The sequence below is a fragment of the Musa acuminata genome, chromosome BXJ3-10 (assembly GCF_036884655.1).
Source record: "Musa acuminata AAA Group cultivar baxijiao chromosome BXJ3-10, Cavendish_Baxijiao_AAA, whole genome shotgun sequence".
Classification (NCBI taxonomy): Eukaryota; Viridiplantae; Streptophyta; class Magnoliopsida; order Zingiberales; family Musaceae; genus Musa; species Musa acuminata.
The window spans coordinates 30,318,031-30,343,617 of NC_088358.1; the positions used below are offsets into that span (position 1 = coordinate 30,318,031).

The 25,587-nt window shown below is 39.9% G+C and overlaps 4 protein-coding genes across 4 annotated transcripts; 1 reads left to right on the plus strand and 3 right to left on the minus strand.

Annotated features, from left to right (window-relative positions):
• Window positions 1-1,421: 1,421 nt before the first annotated feature.
• On the minus strand, window positions 1,422-2,413 carry LOC135650433 (monothiol glutaredoxin-S2-like). The gene has a single exon (XM_065169750.1). The coding sequence runs from the start codon at window positions 2,344-2,346 to the stop codon at window positions 1,969-1,971; it is 378 nt and encodes a 125-aa protein (XP_065025822.1). The 5' UTR covers window positions 2,347-2,413; the 3' UTR covers window positions 1,422-1,968.
• Window positions 2,414-4,103: 1,690 nt separating this feature from the next.
• On the minus strand, window positions 4,104-6,571 carry LOC103968846 (cytochrome P450 711A1). Its single transcript, XM_009382179.3, has 5 exons — window positions 6,080-6,571; window positions 5,763-5,915; window positions 4,919-5,684; window positions 4,677-4,772; window positions 4,104-4,537 (listed from the first exon to the last, which is right to left on the minus strand). Exons 1-5 carry the CDS (start codon window positions 6,301-6,303, stop codon window positions 4,187-4,189), a joined length of 1,590 nt encoding a protein of 529 aa, XP_009380454.2. The 5' UTR covers window positions 6,304-6,571; the 3' UTR covers window positions 4,104-4,186.
• Window positions 6,572-6,970: 399 nt separating this feature from the next.
• On the minus strand, window positions 6,971-18,429 carry LOC135651205 (diacylglycerol O-acyltransferase 1-2-like). The gene is made up of 16 exons (XM_065171106.1): window positions 17,836-18,429; window positions 16,473-16,553; window positions 16,207-16,280; window positions 16,055-16,130; window positions 15,837-15,904; window positions 15,205-15,328; window positions 13,746-13,844; window positions 12,293-12,394; window positions 12,071-12,207; window positions 11,681-11,762; window positions 11,535-11,555; window positions 10,702-10,764; window positions 10,072-10,119; window positions 8,655-8,717; window positions 7,433-7,486; window positions 6,971-7,248 (listed from the first exon to the last, which is right to left on the minus strand). The coding sequence occupies exons 1-16, from the start codon at window positions 18,253-18,255 to the stop codon at window positions 7,147-7,149; spliced, it is 1,614 nt and encodes a 537-aa protein (XP_065027178.1). The 5' UTR covers window positions 18,256-18,429; the 3' UTR covers window positions 6,971-7,146.
• Window positions 18,430-21,424: 2,995 nt separating this feature from the next.
• LOC103968847 (uncharacterized) lies at window positions 21,425-25,477 on the plus strand. Its single transcript, XM_065171108.1, has 3 exons — window positions 21,425-21,759; window positions 23,481-23,642; window positions 24,960-25,477. Exons 1-3 carry the CDS (start codon window positions 21,478-21,480, stop codon window positions 25,317-25,319), a joined length of 804 nt encoding a protein of 267 aa, XP_065027180.1. The 5' UTR covers window positions 21,425-21,477; the 3' UTR covers window positions 25,320-25,477.
• The last annotated feature ends 110 nt before the right edge of the window (window positions 25,478-25,587 follow it).

The following is a 25,587-nucleotide window of genomic DNA, read 5'->3' on the forward strand; positions in this document are numbered from 1 at the left end:
TGCAAACATGGGTGGAGTTCTTTTACAGCCTTGGGTACGTACAGTAAGCACAGGCATGCAGTAACATCTGACAGAAAAGGTGAAGCTTAAATATGAATCAGCTGAGTCAAGATGAAGGATCAAGTATAGACTTAATAAACAAAATGGTTAATATGACAAGAACATACAAATCCTAAAAGAGAAGCATAGACGCGAATAGACTTAAAAAACAATTAAGAAATATAAATTTAAAACAAATTTTAAGTGCTAAATAAAGCAAGGGATGTTCTGAAAAGTTGGGAGGGGTGATTGGCATTTGCCTGGAGTCAATTGGGTTGGGCTAGGGCAGAAAACACCGATGCATTCGGTCAAAGCATTAATGTCACCTCTGGGTGTCAGTCCTTCGGCCTTATCAATCATGTTGTCATACGTAACATTGGCTGGTACAACCATGCACGATTTACTCCGTTCTGAGAATAGCTAACCATGGTTCATGTTACTTTTCTGAGTTGTATATTCCCATAGCGATTGCCATATGTTCAGGAAGTGCACCTGCTGCATAATGGAGTTCCACATCTAAAAGTTGCAGAAGAATATGAAAAACGAATACGTTCTCTATAAACAATGCAATCACAACCTGAGAAAGCATGGTAGATGGCTGAGAACATCACTGATGCTTGATTATTTTGGAGAAACTTGAGATGGTTTATGTTAAAGAGAGAGATTGATTATTCCTAAGAAGACATCGTAATAAGTGGTAGCTTGTTCTTGCAGGTTGATCCACTGATATCCTTTAATTGCTTCTCTACGTCGAGGACCATACCATATCCGGTCTCAAATCTGCCCAAACAGCAGTATTCTACAGGAAGGGTCAAATGAGGTGGACAAGACTGTATGACAAGACGCAAATCCACTGTACAGAAAATATCTCCTCACTGGGGAGGGCCATATCAAAAGCATCACTTTACCTCCGCACTGCACTTTAAGCACACGCGAAGGTTGATGCTACTCAAAATCATTTAAGAATATCTGTCCTCTTTCATGCCAAAGAAAACGAAAGCAAACGTCTGTATGGGTGTTTGCATAGTGTTGGTAAAGAATTAATTTTGCATGTCTTTTATCAACATGGTTTTACAAAAATATATTTTCTATTTAAGAAAGAGGATGATTGTTTTACCGATAAAGGCAACAAGTTCATATAGAGGCCCTTCAGTCAAATTAATATGAGGTGTACAACATGGAGTGAGATGAGCTCAATGAAACTCTTATTAGAACAACTCGTAGGAAGAAGTCGGTGAACTATGGCCGCTGCTAACTTGCTTTCGTGGACTCAACCACCAGACGAAAAAGTATGTGTTATGTGAATCCAAATCACGCAGCAAACATCTCACGACTGAGGACAACCGAAGTCACACAAAGCAGCAAATCAACACCACCGGATATGAATCCGACAAAGGACTCTCGTCCGACTCGAAGTTAGCGAATCAAACCATCAATTACACTATAAACAAGTCAATAATTACACCAACCAAACCAATTCTTAATTACAAACACCACCACCATTGACGTAAACGCGACGGCCTACGCCCGCTTCTTACGACATCAGACAAGGCGTTTCCCGCGTTCTTATCCTCCACCCAATTCCAACCGGCCATGGCTTTCGCTCGCTCGTGAGGGTTGCAGTAGAAGACAACCAAGACCAGTGGAAGGAAGGGTTAAAACGCATAGAACAAAGATCCACTCATCACCATGCAGTACAAAGGACCCGTGCTTCTTCTCTTTTAGCCCTTTTGGTTTCCTCTTTCCTGATACGCTCCCTATTTACGGTGGAGACATGCATCCTTCCCCGGGAGGCAAGGATGAAGAAGAACTCTTACTCGATCCCCACAGATTACTTTTAGAAAGTTACAGAGAAGGGAGAAACAAAGAGATGGGAGGAGAACTACGGCATTACCCTGCGTCGGGTCCACCACCGGACTGGGACACGCGTCAGATGCGGAGGGCGCCGGCTTCGCGGAGCATGGGGACGAGACCACCGCGGAGGTGGAGGCCCATGAGGCCCTCGAGGCCGCCCACGGCAACGCCGCCGACGAAGAGGGCGGGAAGCCCGCCGTCCCCGGCCACGGCAGCGGCAGCCTCTTCGTCGGCCTCCTGCAGCTCGATGGCCGCTGGGTGGGCGCCCACCACCGCCAGCAGCCGCTTCATGACGTGGCTCATGCAGCACTCCCGCCGGTTGAAGATGACCGCGGGGTTCTCCCTGATCAGCCGCGCCACCCGCTCCTCCGGCGCCTCATCCTCCCCGTCGATGGACAGCACAGCTGTCCCCCTCTTCTTCCCCCTCGCCACCGCTGCCGCCACCGCAGCCATCAGATCGTCTTTCTTCGTCCTCCCCTTTTGGTTTTTCGTTCTCGGAGATCGACGAATCGATCAATGCAAAAGACACAAACATCGCGTATTTATAAAGCAAACAACGCTCGGAGAGGCTGACGTCATCGAAACGGCGATCGTAACGGTGTTGTCAGCACCCCCACAACAACTCGCGCCCGATGTTACTCGGCACACGGCCACGGTGAACCGGCAGCTGACGTCATAACCTCATCGGATAGCGATCGCTCGTCGTAAAATTGGGTGGGCCCGGTAGCTGGCTGCACGTGGACGCCTCAGTTGCCGCAGACGCGAATCGGTGGCCTGACGTGAGGGAAGTCAGTGGCCGCCGAAGATAAGGCCACTTTTTATGGGCGCGACGTCACCTCCTCGCGAGAAGGCCATTGCTCGACGGAGGCCCACTCTCAGCGACGGCTACGATCTTATGGGTCGCGTTGATGCGGAGCACCGCGTGCTTCTCCACCCGGTTATCGTCTCACCCACCTCGCCTCTGCTTCTCCACCACGCGGGTTACATATATAATTCTGCACCCAAAGCGTGAATCAGAAGTAGCAAAAGGAACAAGTTGGTACTGTCACAGTGATCCCACAGGTAACGTACCGAGAGAGAGAGAGAGAGAGAGAGAGAGAGAGAGAGAGAGAGAGAGAGAGGCAGAAGATGGCGCATGTGATGGATGACGTGCGTTGACTCGGATGCAACGAAGCCATTGGGTAAGAGTGCTAAAGCGGTGTCTGCCACGTCCTACGGAAGAGCTCTGCAGCTCCTCCCAAAGTGCGTGCGAGAATTGAGGTGCACAAATCCGGTGCCAGAAGGACTAATGGCTTCCAGTGATGGAGTCAAATCGGAAAGCTTGCCAACGAAATGGAGAGAGATCGTGGTTCACAGCCCACACAGCAAATGATGTTGTGTCTCGTGTCTCTGACTGGGTTATGTGCACTGAATTCTGAGACAAAACCAGTATAGTATTCTTTTCTAAAAGAAAAGTTGTTTCGAGAACGAAGAGAGTTCATGATCGGAGTTTATGTGGGTTAAGATGGCCAACACGTCTAATATCGATAATATTTTTTTTTTATAAATAGGAGAGGAATGTGTTAATATATTCAAACTAAATTTCTTTTAATAAAACTGTTCGAATGTCGGAAGCAAAACTAAATTTCTTTTAATAAAACTGTTCGAATGTCGGAAGCAAAGATACTTCCCTCTTGTCTCTAAGATTTCTCGGGTATTGTTCAACGTGGAAGAAGAAATAAGTGAAGGCCAAGGCGATGCAACTGCATACATGCATCATCGACCAATTCCCTTTACGTGATGTTAGCGGATCAGATATCTACATAAAATCTAACTACATTCAAGCTAAGATTCGAGAGAATTTAGTTTCATAAACATGAAATGTAATGTGACTCATACTATAATTTTAATGATGATTTAATAAATGACTAAGAAGACGAACAATTGTAAAGATGCGATTCTTCCATAAATGTTTAGATATTAGTTCTGAATTAATAAAAATTTAAATCTGATTTGAATTATCGTATGCTTTTATAATAGATCGATACTCTGAATCAATGTTTTAATGGAAGTAATCGTTTCTATCTACTCTCCACCGTTACCATATTTTCATTGATAATCTATGTCAAAAAAAAGAAAAAAATAAAGAAGAAAAACTAGAATTTTATTTATGGTTTTTCTTTTCTTCAGAAAATTCAGGTTTTTTAAAGATCCCTTAAGCCATCTATCGATGGATCAAAATATAAGTTTTATATTATGCACGATAATATTTTTATTTGTGCATGAATTTAAGTTTTTACCCATAATACATTGGTTAGATCATCACATGGAAGGCTTCGGATCTTCGAATGACACGAAGCTTGACGCCATGCTTGAAGTTGAGGACGACGCCATATTGGAATTCCAAGGGAGATTCCATGCTTGAGGAGTGTCTGAAAACATAATGGCGGTAGAGATGTATGACCGCCAACTTGATCTCCTGCAACGAGAACTTCTGCCCGATGCATGCCCTGGGTCCGATTCCGAAGGGGATGTGCGCATACGGATGCCTCTGCTTCTCTTCGTCGCACGCCGGATCAAACCTCTCGGGCCGGAACAAGTGGGGCTCCGGGAAGTGCTTTGGGTCCTTGGCCAAGACTCCCGGTGCCAGCCAAACCCATGTACCCTGCAATCGTTTCACAGATATATATAGATCGATCCTATACATATATTCCTCTGATGTTTTTGATTAGGGAAAAGAAACAGCATCGCAGTCGTGAATCTTCGGTTCTGAGCAATCGTGCGTCGCTCGCACCATACCATACCTTGGGGAGGAGAAAGCCTCCGACCTCGACAGGCTGAGATGTTTCTCTCGCGACGAGCGGAGACACCGTGTAGAATCTCATCGCCTCTTTTATGACCTGCAACCGAAAGATTGAAGCGCACTTTCACGAGTATAATTAACGAGCATCGTAGTAAGCTCGCAGACAGAGTAAATGCAAGTTTCTAAGCTGATCCAACATGAAGGAGTGGGTGAGAAAAAGGTCCCAGTTTGCGGAGGTGAAACCTGATCGAGGTAGGGGAACTCGTGCTGCAGGTCATCAAAAGTCGGAATCAGATCACTCGGGCCGAATCCATCGATCTCCCGTAGCAGTTTTTGCTCGACTTCCGGATGCTCGGAGACGAGGTAAAGGACCGACGACAGCGTGAAGGAAGTGGTGGCTGAGCCGGCGAGGAGGTGCTCGTAAGCGAGCGCGCTGATGTAATCGGACGTGAAGAGCTTCCTCGATGCTCCATCGGAGTCCCTGGCGTTCAGGATTGCCGACAAGAAGTCCTTGGAGCCTCTGGCCCGCTCGGATGCCCTCTTGGCGACGATCTCCTCCAGTCTCTTGCTCAGCTTTTGGTTCGTCTGGTGTATCTTCCAGTCGGCTGTGCCAGGAATTCTTTTCAGGAGCTGCCGGACTGGCTCTTGGAGTACAGGAACGAGGAGGCCCAGCACGATGGAGAAGGAGCCGGATAGATCCATCTTGAGGGAGGTGGTGGAGTATATATGCTCTTTGATGAACTCAGAGACTTCGCCATCTTTGCTACGCTCGCCATCAGGTGGGCTTCCTCCGGAGAGGCCAAAGTCGACGCCAAAGGCGGCTTCACCGATGACATCGGTGGCGAGTCTGAGGGACAGGTCGGAGAAGGTCACGTCGTCTTTTTGGGTCGAGGAAAGGTGTCGTGTTGCGGAGTCGATGTAGGATTGCATGGTGGGGATCAGGCCGGCCAGGTGCGTGGGTTGGTAGAGGGAGATGATGGTGTTTCTCATAGCAGACCACCTTGAATCCCTGCAGTCAAGGCAGTTCAACTATTTTGAGTGGCTCGGTGGTGGCGGAATAGCTTGGATGGTGGCTGCTGCCTACTACCTTGTGAAGAAAAGGCCCTTCTGGTGGAGAGGCGATCCAGAGATGGGAGTAGGCAGGCTTCGATTGGGGACGCTCTTGAACTTTTTGATGCCAACATGTTTGCACAGTTCTGGGTCAGCAACGATCACCATCGGCTGCCTCCCCATATGGAACCTTTCACAAAGCAAAACATGTGAGAGAGTTCGATCAGATTAGGCGCCATTCCACAACTCCGATCTTAACTCGCATAGGACCTCATCATCTACTCCCGCAAGCATATATGGATCTCCGAAACGTAGTAAAATCACAAAACAACGACAGAGGAGCAGCCCACACACCTGAAGACGGGACCGTAGGTCTGAGCAAGAACGCTGAACACGTCCGGTCCATGCTTTGCGAGCAAGGGAAGGTGGCCGAGGAGGGGGATCGTCGGAGGCCCGGGCACCTTCCTCACTCCCCAGGACGGTGCATACAAGTACATCAAGAACCCAACCAGCAAGGCCACCAAGGTGAAGGTGTACTCCGCCCATCCAAGCGTAATAGTAGTACTACCCATCTCCATGTCACAATCGACAACCGAGCTGGAGAGAACTCTCTTACACGATGCTCTCTGGCGTCACAAACAAGCTCTAGCTCTCAGAACATCGAGTTGTTCATCAAGACTGATTGGTGCACTGCAATGCAGGACCAGGATCCCAAACATGGAGGTGGAGAAATCATCACGACATGGAAACCGAGAAAAGGTTAGAAGCACCACTAGTCATCGTCTTGTACCGAGATGATGTTCTCCGTTGAAATTAGTAGGGGGGAAGATGCTGGGTATCATCGAAAGCAGAAGATACCTTGGCATCGATTCTGTCGTCATTCACCTCGGATCACTTTCGGAGACAAATGTTTAAGATATAATATGTCGTGTAGTGGCAGCATCCACCGAGGAGTAGCTTTCAACTTGCATCTGCGTGCGGCCATAAAAAATTCTTGATGTTAAACATTATTAATATCACGCGACGTATGCTAAATGTTTCGTAAGATTGTTTCTGAGAGGACATCGGGGTCGGCCGGGGTGGTGACCCATCGAACACCAACCGACAACCTACCCGTTGACTTGGGTGCTTCCCTAACCATTGACCGAGTAACAGGCGATCGCCCACTGATAAATGATAACATTGCATCGAAGGTTAAGAGGGCGTGATAAAAAAGAGCAGCACAATAACTACCGATCGATCATGTGCGGCACAAGAGCTTGGGTTTCACAAAAATCATGTCAACAGTGGAGTATGTGTCTAACACTTTCAATAATGTTCTATACAAAAGGGTATAAGATCTTTAAATCGACCGCCTTCGCAAAGGATATCTAGTAAAACTACATGTGCCGAGTCAGGTATAAACTTTTCTTCCAAGAACTCTAGGTGTTCACTTTCCTGTTCATCACGTCATGGTAGTACAAGAGGACACACATTGGTTGTCCAAGAATGCAGAAGAAGAACCAAAATATCATGTTCCCAACCTGCCAATTTTCGATATATGTAAAAGTAGTCAGTCTTTTTTTTTTTTGTTTCCCTTCTTTTCTTCTGTTCGTTCTTACCTTTGCTTGCAAAAAAAGATTCAAACAAAAACGAGAAAATGGCACGGATCATCTCTAAGATTTTAAAGTGGAAACACATGATGAAAAACCATGAAAGTAAACATACCATTGTACTCTTGAATTTATTCTGGAGGTAGTTTGTCAGGATGACTAACGGGATCTGCCCAAAAGAAGAAAAAAAACAATAGAAAGCATTTAGTGAAAGATAGCATCATTCATTCTTCAAGTATTAGGCAAAAGTCACCCATCTTTGACCGGTCATACCGAGCAGTTTGTTGGATGTTTTCTATAGAAAAAAGCAAGTACTATACTCTTCCGGTTTGCGTGTGAGGGGCAATATATAGTGTCACGTTAGAGAAACAGAACCTAAATCATCAATATTGGGTCAAGATAATTAAAGAGTTAATACATTGCCCCTCTTTCACTAGATGCATTTATTTAATTCATTGTTTTTATTTTTATCTAAAAATAAGAATAAAACAAGTGAAAAAGGAACAAGGATGCACACATGAAAGGGCCAAGTCATTACTCTAAACCCACCATCCATTGCTATTGGTGCCATGTACAAATTGTGCTGTGCCAGTCGATACACCCTTGTTCTAACCAACATGGCTCGACAAGGCAATCCTTGTACAAAGTGACTTTCCTTCAGCATTGTTCTACAATAGTGTTGTACTGAGAGCAAATGACAAGACTAAGAAGCTACCTTCTACTATATGCCAATTGCCTCAACCTTCATGTGGAAGCCACTGTGTGAGTGTTGCTAATGCTAATAAACATTTTAGGAATGAACTTCAAAAAAGTGGAAACAAATACAAATACTCAAAGATAAACTTATAATGGTTATCAGACTATTGCCACAGTAAACCATATATCCATCCCTGCTGGGGCTTGATAGAGATATTATTTTTGCTAAAGCATATCAATGGCAGCCTGTAAATAATCTTATCTTGCACAATTTTTCAGATTTAATATTATGCAAAAGCATGGAATCACAGCACTTGGTTTTGAAAGATGGAGAGCGTGCTAATTGTAGTTCACCCTATTATAACAGAATCGGAATTCATCTCAACACTAAAGGCAAATAATTTCCATGACTTTTTTTCGTCATGATTTCATTATCAAACAGGAAATCAGATTGCAACAGTGCAACAACATCAAGAAGAAGCCATAATGTCCCAACTATTTGGTTGGCTACATGAAAGTTTTGTCACTGAGCTAAATTGGATTCCAATAATGCATTAGTAACCACAAAAAATCACTCACAAATAAAGCACAAGTTTAATAGATTTCTAGGATAAGTAAACACCATTTTGATAATTTTGTACCTGAAACATTATTCCTATAAATGCCCAAAACTTGAATATGTGGCATGGAACAGAACCACACAGCTGCAAAAGTCAAATTGTTTCACAGATAATTAAGATAATGGTAGAGCAAATAACTAATCAACTCTGAAACTTTCAAGACAATTTAAGCAGGAGATAGTGGCAAAAGCAAAAGCAAAAGATAAGATTTCTCAAAAAGATGCTACTGCACAACCATAGAGGTGAGATAACAATTAAACATCAGAACACTGCTCAAAACACTCAATAAGAGACATGTGCTAAATAAGAGCACATCTAGGTGCTACGCAAGGATTGCCATACCAATCAGCATCTGCCAAACCACGTCACATGTTGAATGGTGATATTATGCCATGCATAGTTAGGCAAACTTTTGACCTTTGTTGACTAGCACAATACGGTACTTAACCTTCCCTGCCATGAGAAGGCAATCCTCTATCATGGATAGGCCTAGGGCTGAGGATTCCACATGAAATCACGAAGCAGATGACCAAACATGACACCGGACACAGTGAATGAGTAAATTTTCTGAAAAACTAAATGCTTGATGCTGTAGCATCGCCGCAACATCATCCTTCAAAGCTGGTTGAACCCATATGGATACAATTTGATCGCATATATGGTAGTGCATTCTTATAGTGTATTATCTAGGCACTACCATATATGCGATTAGATGACAGAATGGATGATGTGCCATGACAACTCAACACTACTAAACAAATGCTTCAAAAAGTTAAAATTACAATACCAATGGGAAACCATACAAAATCTTAATGTCCAATGTTAAATGAACCATGTCGGAGCAATTTTATGAATGAAGTCTAATTCATCCTTCTTTTTTCCACTGTTTTTATACTGATTTCAAAAGAACCAAATAAACTGGCAAACAGCTCAATATTGGCAGTTCCTTCTCTTAGCTTGCCCTTCAGGCAAATACCAGATCTTACATTCCCAGGTCAAATGTAGTTCAACACGTAAACACCATCTTATCCGATAATAGAATCTGTGCAAGCATACTGAATAAATTTACTTATGGGTCCAACCCTAAATTTACTGAAGTCAGACCTCAATTCTGGAGATCTGACAAGAAACACATACGGCATGCTAGTATTGGCGCTGACCATAGCCATCTATAGTTCTCCAACCTATATGGAGACATTTACTAATTTCAAGAATCAAGTGCACATTCATGTGTAAATTCAAAGGTGTTTCTGCAGCAATAAAGACGTGTGAATTTTGAACTGAACTTGGGTAAAAACATAACAGAATAAACTGAACTTGTTGAGCTAAAAGCTTTCACCACTAGGATATCTAATCATAAAACAGTGAAATATATTAAAGAACAAATAAAACGAAAGAAGAAAATTCACTCAGTAGTTCAGAAAAGCAAATGCAGTACCTCATGAAATACAGCAGAGACGAAGAAGGAAATGAAAACAGCAACTCCCTGGGATGAAATATTACAAATACAAAAATCACAAATTAAAAAGAAAAGAATGACTTGGTTTCAACAAATCTTGTACCAGATCAAACTTGATAGCTGAAGACAATAAAGAATATAACTACTCCACATATTCTGCATTAAGGCATCAATTCCTCAAAAAAGTTATCCACAAGCAAGATCCAATGCAAGTCAAATTTTCACATCATCAGTCCTTTTAGAGGAAAATAATTTAACATTTTCACTTACTGTATGTCAGTTGAATATAAGCCATGTAGCCAATTATCTGTCGATACTTTAGATATAGAGGGACAGGAATCATAGTAGAGAGATGGGAGGGGGGAAGTGTTCTTTACCAATCTCCTAGGATTTTGGTCTAATTTTCAGATATCATCTCCATTTGCCAAAAGATAGTCTCAAACAAGACAAAAAAAAGAGTAGCTACACTAGAAGCATAATTAATCTATGTTTATTAAATTTCCTTCGCAAGAATTAAGCAAGCATGTGTTGATGGATCATAATAGAGAAAATAAGGCAACTAAACCAAGACTAGGAGTCATTATCTGAAAGCAACATCAGAAACATTACCTTTGGTAAGCCATTGCGTACGCAGGGAAGGTATATATGGCGAATCATCCATTTATGGACAGGCTGTATATGATCAGAAAATGATTATTTAGAGCAGCATTACTACAAATACTAGCAAGTATCATGTTTATGAAAGATATAAGCGACATAAAGGCATCAAATTCCAGACAATACCAAAAAGTAAAAAATATGCCTGTGAATAAGAAAATCGCTTTATAATATCTGATTGCTTTTTCTAGTCAATATATCTAAATTCAAAAACCACTACAAAAAAAAAGGTGAATACAAACAAAAACTGTCCACTGTAATTGATGGAAAACCTCATAGCTTTGAACTTGGCAAACCTCATTAACAATAATATGACAAGTTGTTCATTATTGTCTCAAAGGACAACACTGCACACAAGATGAATACTATAAGAAGTGTCTGTTTAATTTTATACATGTAGTAACTGTAACAAGAATAAAGAAAATTCTATTATTTTATTTTAGCAACAGTAACATGATGTCTTCAATTGAATTGATTCATGGAACTACAGAATTGCTATTGGAACTTATTCTGTAGGTCTTCAACAAATGTGATTAAAATAAAGCCAAAAAAATTTCAACATGTCTGCATGAAAGATGAGAACATAGGAAGCCAGTATGTAACCTAGCAGAAGACCCTATTGTCCATAGATACAAAACAAATAACAATGTAACTCTTAAAATGCAAAGTCTGTCTTCTATCATGAAGGACAAGTAAAATTATGCTCTCAAAAGAAACATTTTTTCAACTTATTTGTAGCTAAGGTATGAACTAGCATGTATGTAACTTAAAGGCAAGAGATGTACCATGTTCCACATTCTCCAATACTGGTGCAGTCCCAATAAAGTGCATGCAAATAACAGACAAAAAGAAGGGATTAAAAATTGTTGATACTAGTTTATTCTACTCTACGATCTGTAAAAGGGTAAAATTAGTACACATCATAACGTACCTCTTCAACTGTTTTTGCATTCCACCAATCTTTGTAGAACTCACGATCACCAAAACAGAGGAGCTCAGCAAGAATATTTAGCCTGCATAGGGAAGACAGCCCTTTTTCTAGTTCAAGATGTAACTATTTCAACTCATGTAATCTTGAACAGTTTCTATATAGAAAAAAAAACACACACTAAAAAATGAATTCATTAGTAATTTATAAGATTTATCTGAATGTTTTGTCCATTGGTCCACAATCAATTACAAAAACAAGGAGATTTTACATTAAATAAGAAACATGTTTATAAAGTAGATTTTTCATGTTTTATCTGTCAACATTTTTTCTAAGGCAATTTTATTTGAAAAGTAAGAAAAATATTTTATAATATCATAAAATCCAACTTACCATAGATGAAAAAAGCAATAGAACATGCAAAGCCACACGTACAAAGTTGGCACCGACAACTTCAACACTCTTTCTATAGCAGACAGAAGATTCCCTTTCAAAGGGTGTTCAGAATTCTTGACGATTGGGTTGATGTACTGCAAAAAGAAAAGAAAAATCTACTCATCGAATGTAATGTATTAGAAGAAATTATGTAGAATAAATATATATAAGAACACTTACTTGCTCGATAATGAAGCCCATTAAACCTGTACAGATCACCAATTTAACAAGCTGACGGATCACCCAACCCTTTCTAATGCACATTGTACGAGGATAATTTTGCTACATAATATGCGAATTATCAAATTCTGTATCAGAGGAGCTGCTTACTAATCAAGCTTTGTGCTCAATGGAATTAATAGATCAAGCCAAAAGATTGCCTGTCAGATGTATATGCAGACGACATAATACTGATCTAGTAGCAAGCAAGCTTAAACAAAAAAGTCAGGAAATACTATCATACAGATAGAAAGCGAACAAGAAAATTTTGGGAATCTATCTGGACTGCTCAAATAATGTTGACCAAGTAATGAAATTTGAGACATATAGGATGAAATATTGTATGTATACAACAACTAAAAATCTAATTCCCAACAATCTGGGGTCACATAACATCTTCTCTTCTTTTTCTTCCTCTTCTAAGGTCTCTAAACTGAAGTAATTCACCTTTCTTATCCAAGTACATAGTACTTCGATCTACCTATGATCCTAAATTTATGCTTAATGGAAGCCACCTCTAACATATTGCAAATGCAATTATTCTGAAAGAAAATTTGCTTACAGCATGTATGCAGTGTGTATATCCCTAATATAACATACAACAATCACTATAATGAAAACACCAAATAATCTACGGAAACCCTTTTCAGTTGTATTGTTGTAGGATCAAGCTAAGCATAGCACAAACTGTAAATAAAATTCTGGAAAAAATCAATCAATTAGATATTCACAAAATTAGGAGGTAAACTAAAGTGCAGGTTCAATTCTTATCAAATAATATGTAATATGGGATTACTCTTGAAGGAACTTCTATTCTTAGAAGACTGATATCTTCTTTTCCGGTCATTCAGACTTACAACTAAAAGAGAAGGAAACTCTCATCTAAAGTATCCCATTCTCTTTGATTTCCTGTTGCAAGACTTACACCTTAAGTACCCACCCATTATGTGTGGTTTGTTTAGCTAAGGCCATCATCAGTCTAAATTTTCTGACTATCCAACCAATCATTTGCTTACAAAACTAAGAACACATGATCTATGTGAAAGAGTATCTTCCACAGATCCATCATAATCCATGATCACTATCTCAGTCTCATTCTGATGAGAAAGGGAAATATTTTGCCTTTTTCTTCTACTTATATCCATATAAAGATTCTTCGTCGAAATAAGGTTCTTGATATGGTATGAAATTATGAATCACAATTTGGTTTATTTTCATCACACGCTTCCACTTGTATGATATAAAACAGTTATAACAGATTTTTAAGGAAACAGAAAATAGGTGACTAATTCAAAGTTTGCACAAAAGAATAAACAATATAGATCTCATGGAAAAGGGAAAATAGAACTAGTTGTACCCAAAATAGAACTAGTAACCAGATTAACAAAGCAGAAAAAGTGCCCAATTGGAATACCTGATAGCAAAGTGTGGGAGCTACCATGAAGTCCACTAATTGTTTGAAGCTAACACCTTTCTCAAAATCATGGCCTGAGAAGTTGAAAGATGCATCCTCCTAAAAATAAGAGAAAATTCTTGATATGCACCAAGGGAAATGTTAACAAGCTGAGCCCATGTTTCATCACATGCTATCAAATAAAGATGCAGCAAGAAAACAAAAACAACAAAAAGAAAATGCTGAACATTAATTCAAACCAAGAAACAGAGAAAAAAAGGAACCATATCATTTCTCAAAAAATAAAAAAAGATACATATTCTTAACTAAGAGTAGAGGCATCCTAATCAACCCAGGAAAGAGCAAATCAAAATAATATACAACAATAAAAATGTACCTCACTCCCACAAATTTTGGACTCTTGCAACATAGATCTTTTCATACCAGTAAGATCAAGAAAAGCTTGCACAAAGAAAACTAAGATGAGTGTCGCAATGGAGCTTCATATTATCACCAAGTAGCATAAGCAAATATCCTCACCAACAACAGGAAGTCATATTTTGGTCTCACAAGTCATTGATCCATCAACTGAACTCCATATTATTACCAAGGAAGTTTGATCCCTCGATTTACAGCTCTTATTCACACACACCCTCTTCCCTCACCAACAAGCTCTGCTCCGCCACCCTATGTAACCTCTTCCTCTGGTCCTTCCCCACACATACAGAAAAACAATTCTAGAACCTTCACGATGATTATCTAAATATTTTCTCATCAAATAAGGTTACCAAACAAGGACAAACCATAATCAAGAAGGCATTCTGGAAGATTTGGCATAATGTACAACTGGCTGTCGACACTCAAAACTGAGAAAGCATATGGAAGATTTGGTAAATTCGTATTACCAGCTAACAACCTGACATCAGCCCATCAAAGTTAGTGCCAAATCCACAAGCCAAGGTGAAACAAAGCAACAAAAGGCACTAAAGGAACTATATCGCGAGAAAATTGACATCTCAAAATGGCCTTTCTTTTATACTATAGGCAATTATTTTAGAAATGTAATTAGAACGATCATTATCAGGGAAACAAATATTCTCTGATTAGGATCTCCTTCCTAATGAAAATAAGTTACATCAGTTTAACCCTCTGATTAGGATTTTACTTTGAGCAAAATTAATAAACCTGAACGGCTGAACCATAGGCTAGACTCATACTGGACATAAGAGGTATTGCGTCACAACGAAATACTTGTTAAGTTCTTGTAGTTATTCAAACAAAATTGTTTTGTCCAAAATACAAATGAAACGCCCAAATCAAGTTGTCCTTAAAGGTGATTACTTCGCATGTTCTCTCACAAGAACACCATAGCTAATAACATGAACCAACAATCAGCTGCATTAAGCAGCAATAAGACTTAAGAGTATCTTGCTAATTTAACAACTGAAATGCAATTTTATGTTTAAAGATGATAAGTTACCTTATCAGAAGATTTGACAATTGTTCGCATATCATAATTTGTATGCGCGAAGGACACAAGCTTTAACCAAACTATGCATGCAAAGAACATCAATGTGAAGCCAGATAAAACTGCAGAATCACACCTGCAGATTATTCGCATCAGGTATAAGAAAAAAATCAGACAAATCATTGATGAACTAGGAAACAGTTACCAATATTATGACTATTTAATTACTTTGCTGATATATTAAGATATATGTATAGATATTTTGAAATTTCTGAAAAAATCAAATCAGACTAAAAGAAGTATAGAACTACTACAACCACATAATATATAATGCTCAAGGGACTATATGTAAAAGAGCAAACAATACAATATTGAAAAATTTTTAAAAATACAACAAGTCAACAATATTAAACTATCAAAGTAGAGGTATTGTATCTGCAAGTAACATGTGGTTTGTAAGTTTTACATAGAATACATAATATTTGTTTTGTAAAACAAAGTTGCCTGGCTTGCAGATTATCATATCAATAGCAGATATATGAGCATGCTTTCTTCACTCCTCAAAAATTAGCTTCAGAACCTTGCAAGATGACTTAAAAACAAAAATAATTTGCACAAGAGAATGGGAAGGTGAGAACCCTTACCTAAGAATTACATAAACTGGATAAGAAATTGCAGTGGTTGTGCACGTCACATGAAGAGAGATAGCTAACTGCATATAATCAAGGAGAGGATAATAAGAAAAACAAACGGAAATATACATCGAAATACATAAACTTGATCACACTTCAATTTCAAAGGTCCAACAATTGATCCTGATAAAGCAAATAAAAAAAGGGGAGTCATATCAGAACCTACTTACTGGTTCTGTAATAAACTTGTGCCATGCTAGTTTTTCAATCAGGAATGCACCAAGAGAGAAAAGGGGCAGCGTAAGGCTGGAAATTTAATGACGTCAGATACAATTTACAGTTGTACTAGGAAGTAGTAGCGGTGGCTAGTTAAAAGAATTACCAGCACATCAAAAGTGGCCAATCTCTCAGTGATTTCGAACTGAACCAAAACCCAGCCCTTATAAGAAGACCATACTGCAAAAGGAGAATTACATCAAAACTTTCTATGAACTCTTGGATCTTGTACAAATATAGATATGCTCACAAAAAGGGGAAAAACACATAAGGCACACACAATAAGATCATAGCTACAAGTATAAAATCTAGAAAAAAGAGAATAAGTTGAATAGTGGTTCTATTAAGCTAAAAGGTAGAACAAGAACCAACCTTCATCAAGTTCTCAATGATAAGCCTTCCATTAACTGCGATCAGCACTACTATACAGAGGTTAAAAAGACCTGCATGGCTCTGTCATGAAACAGAGACGTATTTTGAATAAAAGCCAAGTGTAACAATGCAAATTAAGAATATAATCTCATCAAGCGCCACAAAAAGACAAGATCTATTTCCATATTCAGAAATCATCGAGTCAAATTCATTCAAATTACTAAAAATATCACAGTATACCAGCATGCAACATGAACCACACGATATGTATCATTAATAACACATCATTCTGTAAAAATGGGGATTCATGTGAGACTTGGAGACAATAAGCATGGTGAAATAGACCACAGAACAAGATATCAGACATAATTTAATACAAGATATCCCCACTAAAGGAAGGACTAAAGTACAAGGTAGTTCTAAAATTTGTCAGTTGTGCTCTTTTTAGATTGCATATGAACCTATACACTGAAATTTGAGCTAAAAAAGGAATAACTACATAACTAATTTCAGAAAAGGCGCTTCATGGATACTACTGACATTCTAGATTGTAGAGTTTCTTTTATGATTTAAATCACTAACAAGTACTTTTGCAAAATAATGATTTGGAAGAACGCTCAGCTTCCCAACAAACTAGGACGGAACCAAAACCATAGCTGAAGAGGGGCCAAGTTTAGACGAATAATCAGATAATATCAAATATTATATGATAAAGAAGTATTAAATAAATTATCTAAGAAAAAAAGTAAGTAAAAGGACTACACAGAGCATGGAACTACAATTGTCTATAAATTGTTTCTTTAAATTATATACCTGAATCTAAAGATGTTGGTATCAACGATTATCGAGATAATCCACCTTTTATTTTTCAGCTTGATCGTATGGTAAAAGAGCTCACATAGCTACCGTGAAACGTGAAAGGTGTGGGACTCTCTATAGCTTGTAAGAATTAACCTACAATTAATATTCCGAGGTACAGACACCAGCCACTCAACTGCATCATATATCCGCACTCTCAAAAATTTTACTGATGGCACCTCGGATTCATTCTCAGAAAAATTATGTCATACACAACGCGCTAGGGTTGGAAGTCCAGAACAACCAAATCTTCAAATGAAAAGCTTTCGAAAAGGTAAAGAATGAACGAAAACTCAGAACCAGAAGTTCAAAAGCACACAAACAGAAACACGCAAGAATTGTTAATAGCAAAACATAATGTTGCGACTACATGACAGCATGAATGTCGGAGACTGGATCTTGAACGAAAAGCTAATAACACACGTCTACCCAACTTTCTCGAATCGGCGCCAAGGACTTGATCGCGGCCAAATCCAACGGAAACCCAATCAAGAACAAGGCTTACCTGCCTGAAGATCGCATCCGAACTCAAAGGACTCTCCTTCACTTTTACGTGCGCCGGCGAGGACGCCCGATACAAGAACTGCGGCGGAACCGTACCTCCCACTCCCAGCCCCTCGCTCCTGCGACCACCATCCACGTCCTTTTTGCCCGTCGACATCGCTGGCCTCACGTTCTCCTCTCCGTCCTCGCCACCAGTCACCCGGTGGTACTCATCCGCATCGGAACTGGTCTCGACGCCGGACTCCTCTCCGGAATCGACGGTCGAGGCCTCGAAGGCGGGAAAGCTCGTCGTCGAGGAGTAGTCGGCGGTGGCAGGGGCGGGGGAGGAGGTGCGGCGGCGGCGGCGGAGGTCCGAGGATGGCGGCGAGGGCTCGCTCGATCGGCCGAAGGTTTGGGTTTCTCCATCCCCTGAAATCGCCATCGGGGATAGAAAGAGGAATCGGCTTACACGTCCCTCTCTAGCCGACGGCCTTCGCAGGGTTTAGAACATATGGAGGGAGAGCGCGAGAGAGAGGATGGAAGATCCCCGGAGACGGAAATAGATTATTGCATTACGTCGTCCCCCCCGATTTGGTAGATTAGTACGTGACGAAAACTCGGTGGCTCAGAATCGAAAGATTAAATAGAATTACATTTCCAGTCAAAATATAAAAATATTTAAGTATAATGCTTAATTTACCATTGAGAATAGGTAGCGTCCGTGCATAGGGGTAGATATAAAATTCACGGACTTGGGAGGGGTATATATGCATTTTCGGAAATACGATGAAATCTTCGCATACCAAAAATTTCCCTCCACAGCCTACCGTGTGGGTCCCCTGCCAGAGATTTTTCGTTGACGCGTCGCGGTAGAATTCCGAGGATGTGACGCCGACTCTCATGTTGAGCGCCCGTGAGGAGGCTATCGACCGGTGACCCGTCGACTTCGGATGGAGACGTGGCCGCGACATGTTTTGATGGGAATAATTTAATATATTAAATATATTAAATTTAAATTATTACTATTAAAATAATTAAATCTTTATATGAATGTTACATGATCGATCGATCAAAATGAAGCCATTCCACCACCTACCTACGATCACGTACGAAGAATTCAACCCACCCCTCCCCACGCGTAACCATAAAATTGATGTATCGGTGGGTGTACAATTGTGTTCCGTGGGTGGGATCGAGATCCATCTGATCGATGGGAGTCGTTTGAGATGGGGTTATTTCCACGTACTTTGATGCAATTCACATCAGGACTTTCCAGTCCACCGGAGTCGCAAAGTCCAACATATTTTTGTGTGCTTTTTATCGTGGAGTGGGAACGATTTATTGAAGAGTCCAGAAATCAATATGGGTTTTTGCGATGTTGTGGGCCCAGGTGTCATTGTTCGGTGTTGTAGAAATGGGGACGTCTGTTGGAGTATCTGAAACCCTTCACCTCGAAGCAATCTTTTGGTAAGTAATTGTTTACTATATACTTTTGATCGCAGTCTTTTTGCAAGTAATTATTTAATCGTAATATCAGTCAACCATCGTCGAGATAGTGGACGACGGTATATTTTGTTGGGTGAATCGGGAGATATCTCCATCTTTATTTTTGGTCAAAAGATATCTCATGTTCCGCATAATCCTAAAATATTAATTCTACATTGTATAAGATTTATATTGTTATTTATATATCTTATTGGCACCTCCAATAAAGTATTGTAAGTCTATTTAAATACGTGTAAATAAATTCAAAAATGCTATATGTTAGTGAATAAAAGTATCGTGGCCGATGAGTTAACACGGTTAGGTCCGTGGATCGATGTTGGGAGTTTCTTCCGGAGTGAGTGGGATGATGAGGTGGCCATGCTCTCGGGAATGAATGTTGGTCGGCATTGGTCGGGATCCGGGCCGGCTCACTGCTCTCTCTTGTGCGATCGAAGGTATCTCTTTGGGTCGAAACGCTCGTCGCACGGGGGTGGCCGTTTTGGAGCGACTCGGGCAAGAGTCGGGCTGGCGGAGTTGATTGGGCCCTCGTGAGAGGATGTTGTTCAGCATTTCTCGGTTTGCCGACCCAAGCACCGTTTGTGGTGGGACACGTCTTTTCGACTCCAGGATGAATGGCAGCGCGTCCTTGTATACGGATGGCAATTCCCGGGTTGAGACGCTCGTCGTTCCGGGGTGTCTGCCTTCCTACAAAATGGTCTTCGTCGGGTGTTTCCCGACTTTGGCCCCTTCGACGAGCAAGTCAGTGGAGTATTTCTATATCGAGTTTTTTTCTCTCCCCCTGGTCGGGCGTCGGCCAAGGGTTTATATTCTATTGTGTGATGATTGGTTGTGCCTCGGTTCGGTGTGGCCGCTGACCCTTGTGGGACGAGACGACTTTTCTGATGAGCTGGCGTCTTAGGGGATGCTTGAGCGACGTCAAACGATACCGCCCTGAGCCCTTATGATAGTTGTGTCGCATAGTGTCTCGATACGAAACCTAGCTTGACGTGCGTCACGAGGTTTTGATGGTGTGCGACGCCAGATTCTGACATTGGTTGAGACTTGACATGTGACATCGATGGTGACTCAACTAGAGGACCAAAATATGCCTTATCACCATGCTTCAAATAAATAAACTTAAAATGTAATAGAAACTATCTCATACTAAAAAAAATAGGAATTTAGATGGGAGTGAGATCCCTTTCAAAAGTATATCTTTATTGGTTTATCATACCAAATATAAAAACTTATATCGATTATATTATTTTTCAATACGCTTATGATGTTTTTGGTAATGACATTTATTGTGGGATGAATCTTCTATCATATATTTAAAATAAATTTGATTGATTTATAAGTTACTTTACATATGTCATAAATTGTCACATAATAAAATGGATTTAATTGGAATTGACTGAGTTGTGAGGGACTTGAGGTGCAGATAGAAAAATAAAACAAAAACCTAATATTTTAGAAGACAAATAAATAGTTATAAGCCATAAACAACTTCTCATCGAGCGTTTCTTGTCAGTTGTATACTTTACTGAAGGAGCATAAAATGAAAAAAAAAAAAGAATTACTATTTAATAAATAATCCTCATAGAAGATTTTAGAAAGATTAACCACTAAGATGAAAGCTTATTAATTCATAATATTATTCGAAGACATAATATATATTATTAAATTGATATAATTATGTATTTTTATTATTTTAACCTATAAAGAAGGATTAGAATATGGTAATATATCGAAAAAATAAATAAGTAGATAAAATTTATTTTCTCACATTGTCTATTAGTAGGGCGAGCTAAAGACTGTAAGATGCGAGACCTTTATCATAATAAGAGTATTTCTACAATTCTGATAGTTATATTTTATTCTCTTTCTACATTACTACTTCAATTGTCTGAGAGATATTTCAGGAATTACAATTAAATGGGAGCGGAAATATGAAAAAAAAGGAAAAAACTAAAAAAAATGAATTTTTCCATTCGGGATTAGGTCACCCAAATCGGTTTCTTATTCGGGTGACGAATTAGGCCGGGAACCGAAACCGGATCCGGATCCGGATTCGGATTGGACCCGTGTTCGGACCCCGGACCTTTTCCTTCTCGCTGCTGGTTCCATCCGAGGACCCAAGACGGTGAGCGAGCGTGAACGGAAGGTTGGGGGGGGGTCGATGCTTATGGAGGGCGGGCCGGCGACTGCCGCAATACCTCTACGATCCACCGCAACGGTTGCTCCTCCTCGGTATTCGCTGCCGCCATGTCGGTTCTACGGCGAGGACGTGCTCTTCTGCGTGGACGTGGACGTGGAGTCCAAGGCCGAGATGGCGAAGGGCCGCGCCATCACCCGCCTCGACGCCATCAAGCAGGCCCTTCTCCTCTTCGTCCATACCAAGCTCTCCATGAACCCTGACCACCGCTTCGCTTTCTCCATCCTCGCCCAGTCCGTCTCCTGGGTTCGTCCTTTCTCTCCTCCTCCCACTTTGCCCCTTTCCCCTTTCTCTTTGTTTGGTTGATGCCGATGTTTCTTTTCCCTTCCGTTTACGGGGACGACTCTCTTGTATGTGTCTGTGTTCGTAATTTTTTATTATTGGCGCCGATTTGGTGTAAGATCATGGGAATTAGGACTTATTTTTTGGTCGGGGTGGGGGGAGTAATTGATGGAGGAAAGTGATTATTTTGGAGAGGGAGAGTGAAGATTGGCCACAGTTTCGTGATCGACAAGGCAAATTTAGGCAAGAGTGGGATCTTTTTTTTGCAGTTAAAGCAAGCACAACTATTATAAATGAAACTTCCCGATGCATGAACAATGTACCCTTATTTCTTCTGTTTAAGTATGTGAGTGTTGCTAAGATACATGATCAAACTCTACTTTTTCAGTTGATAGTTTAATATATCATGCTCCAAAATCTTTCCTTTGGTTTGCTAGATGCAATTATGGACCTCCATTGTCTCATTGCGAATGAATATCGTGAATTACAGTTCATATTTTGATATCGACATTATGACGTGTTCCTATATCTCTTGCTTACAACTCTTCTTTTCTCTTTATTGCTTCACTTGGATGAATGATATATTCTCCTTTTCATATTCAATTTATGACTTGGAAAAAATTCATGGACCTATGTGAAGATCAAGAACTTTCGTGTTGTTCATGGAAAATGATGTGACCCAATTGTTTGGAGAAATGCCAAGTTATTCTGTATGCCAGGGTAAAGTGGAATCTGTTACCATTGATTTTCTATCACCGAGAAGCAGAAACTGGCCTTATTTTATATCTTTTCCTCTTGCTAATCCACACCTTTCTTTCAGATTGTCATTGCTACTAAGGACCTCATTGCTACTGACCATGTATTATATTTTTTCCTCTTGCTACTCCACACCTTTCTTTCAGACAGTCGCCCATTTTTTATTGCCTTAAGAAAGGTAGAGAAGGGAGTAATTAATTCATTTATATACAATATAAGAATTTCTCAAAAATTAAAGTGGAAGAAACAGATGAGACTTGTTGGAAACTTTATGCATGGTTTACTATATGGTGGTTGGAAAGTTTGGATTACTTGATTTGCTTTGTGTGATTATCATTTAAATAAATATTACCTTAATGATAGGAAATTGATGGTTTCTGAATCCTGATTGTGTTAAAGGTCCACTCCTTCCCTTCCATGGGCCTATCCTGATTTCACTTCACTGTTCTCTTTGACTGCTGATGCGATTTTTCTTGTCTTCCTTTTGAACAAGGAAAAATTATTGATATAAAGAGTGCATTAGGTGATAACTTTCTTTATGTTCAACTTATATTATAGAATGCTCAGGAGGAAATTCTCTTCCTTTTCATTTGGTCATAAATCAGTAAAATTTTCCTCAAGTTAGTGCAGATTTTGCAATAGAATATCATAGAGTAAGTTTTGTTTCAGAAAACGTTGCCTTTTTTTTTTTGCTTCATGGAAGAATGCTATGATGCTACTTGAGTTTTCTTTACAACTTTACATTTTGTTAGGATTCAATGTATCATTAATTAATAAGCAGGTTGGTGAAATTGTTGCTTGCTATGGTTAGGAGGATTATATTGTATAGAAGAGTTACTCATTTCCATCAATAAATCATGAATTATCATTGTTGGATTGTGCAGTGAATTACTGATACTAAATCTTGACTGTTTTGTGATGTTTGAAAGCTCCGAAAGGAATTTAGCAGTGAGGTTGATTCTGCTCTGTCAGCAGTTCGAGCAATAACTGCCGCTGACTCATCATATGGCCTTGCTGATATCACACAACTTTTTCGCATAGCAGCCCATGAAGCTAAAAAATCTCGTGCCCAGGGTCGTCTCTTCAGAGTGGTAAATCTGATTTTCTAAAGTCTGTTGTTTTTACATATATGCATAAGGTTATTGTCATAGCATGTGTTACACGAATTGATGATCTCTATTTTGTGGCCGTCTCTCTCTGTCTCTCTCTCTCTCTCTCAGGTTATTTTTTATGCCTCTGAGTTTCTTCTTGATGTCTCCAGGCTTTCAGCGTAACCTTTAAGGACAAGAGTTCATATGAGAATGCATATTTAACTCCTATATTATTATCAATTTGTCGAGTTTATTTTTTAAGAGAAGTAATATATAGAATCCATCAGATACGTCTATCGCTTCTCAGTTTCTTGGTGATGCTTCTTAGCTTCACATCATTTGTGACGTTATTATTTTAACAAGAATCTGGCTCTATGCATATGCCAACTTTCTACTTAAGAGATATACTGTGTACTGCTGAATTAGGCTACTTAATAATTAATATACAGTTCCAAGCCAAGGGATGAAGAATATTTATTTCAGCAGTGTTTCTGCACATTTTTTACCTGATCTTGTCCTTAACTTTTAAGTGGTTTTTTAGTTAGATAAATTAAGTGATGAGCGCATATATATTAATTACACTTGGTTACACAATGTTTAGAATCCAAAGCTTTTGGCCTTTTCATAAGTGGAGTAGTGATGCTAAGAGTGGTGAGGACATGGAGGAAATAGATACCTGATAGAAAACAAAGAGTGAAGTTCTTAGTATTTGAATAGGAACTAAACATGGTCATTCATGTTGGGATCAGTTTTGGCATTGCTATCCCACTTATATGCAACCATACATGTTCATGCATTCATATGCTTGTAGCCATGAAAGCAGTTGTTCATGTTTGTGCTTTTTCTTAAAAAAATTCTACTTTATCATTATATCCTTTCCAAGTCCTTCTGAAGTGTCTCTATATCATCTAAATGTATTCCGGTCACTTTGTACCTCCATTTTCTGTGTCAATCCATCAGACTCTTCCCTATACTGCCAACAACTAAGTCATGTGTAATTGTTTTTTTTTTCTTCCTTCACAGTGATATCTCATTTTAATCTACTTTATTTTACATACCTCAGCGTCAGGTTGTGTTCAAATAACAAATTTATTGCTTGTTATAATTTCATTTATGTTGTTGATTTTCTTTAAATTACATATTCATTTTTCCTTAAACTGTTTGGTATAAAATACAATAAATAATTTGTATAGTTATCCAAGAAGATAAGATTTTCTTTTCTGTACAGAAATTGTGTTTCTTCATGCAGGTATTCTCTTGGTCACCAACTCTCCAATCTGAGCTTTATGTCTATGATCTTTGTTTTTTGAATTGCAGATACTCATTTACTGCAGATCATCGTCGTGTCCCCAGCATCAATGGCCTGTTAGCCAGAAGCTTTTCACCATGGATGTTATTTATCTCCATGACAAGCCTAGCTCCGAGAACTGTCCACAGAAGGTATATGATGCCTTAGTCGATGCCCTTGAACACGTAAGTGAATATGAAGGCTACATCTTCGAGAGCGGGCAGGGCCTCACTCGCGTCCTCTTCCGGCAGATGTGTATGCTCCTTTCGCACCCCCAGCAAAGGTGTGTGCAAGATGATCTCGACTTTCCCAAGTCCCTTGTGAGGAAGTCGCCAACTCAAACCGATGCTGCAGTAAGTGAAGATAGCATGCCCGTCTCCAGCCAGTAGAACAATCGTCTAGGCCAATGGTTTGTTAGATGCAACTGTAGGGTGGAGTGCAATTGGAAACATGTAAAACATAACTTCCTGGATTCTTAAACAAATCTTTGGGATGTGCAATCTCTGTCTCTCTCATGGTAATTGAATTGACTAAATATTCATGCTCATACTTGTGAACGCATTGTTGTCAAACTTGAGACTCGTTAGATTACGATGTCATATTGTTTGCATTTCGAAATGCTCTCGACATGTAGTGAAAAATTATATGTTTTGATCA

Coding starts and splice junctions, on each gene's coding strand:
- LOC135650433 (XM_065169750.1), bottom strand. CDS start 2,346: ATGGCTGCGGTGGCGGCAGCGGTGGCGAGGGGGAAGAAGAGGGGGACA.
- LOC103968846 (XM_009382179.3), bottom strand. CDS start 6,303: ATGGAGATGGGTAGTACTACTATTACGCTTGGATGGGCGGAGTACACC. Junction 5,685..5,762: donor AAGGGCCTTTTCTTCACAAG/GTAGTAGGCAGC, acceptor CCTTGACTGCAG/GGATTCAAGGTGGTCTGCTA. Junction 4,773..4,918: donor AGTTCCCCTACCTCGATCAG/GTTTCACCTCCG, acceptor TTTCGGTTGCAG/GTCATAAAAGAGGCGATGAG.
- LOC135651205 (XM_065171106.1), bottom strand. CDS start 18,255: ATGGCGATTTCAGGGGATGGAGAAACCCAAACCTTCGGCCGATCGAGC. Junction 16,131..16,206: donor TGGCCACTTTTGATGTGCTG/GTAATTCTTTTA, acceptor TTAAATTTCCAG/CCTTACGCTGCCCCTTTTCT. Junction 11,763..12,070: donor TATTGCTTTTTTCATCTATG/GTAAGTTGGATT, acceptor TTCCCTATGCAG/GCTAAATATTCTTGCTGAGC.
- LOC103968847 (XM_065171108.1), top strand. CDS start 21,478: ATGCTTATGGAGGGCGGGCCGGCGACTGCCGCAATACCTCTACGATCC. Junction 21,760..23,480: donor TCGCCCAGTCCGTCTCCTGG/GTTCGTCCTTTC, acceptor GATGTTTGAAAG/CTCCGAAAGGAATTTAGCAG. Junction 23,643..24,959: donor AGGGTCGTCTCTTCAGAGTG/GTAAATCTGATT, acceptor TTTGAATTGCAG/ATACTCATTTACTGCAGATC.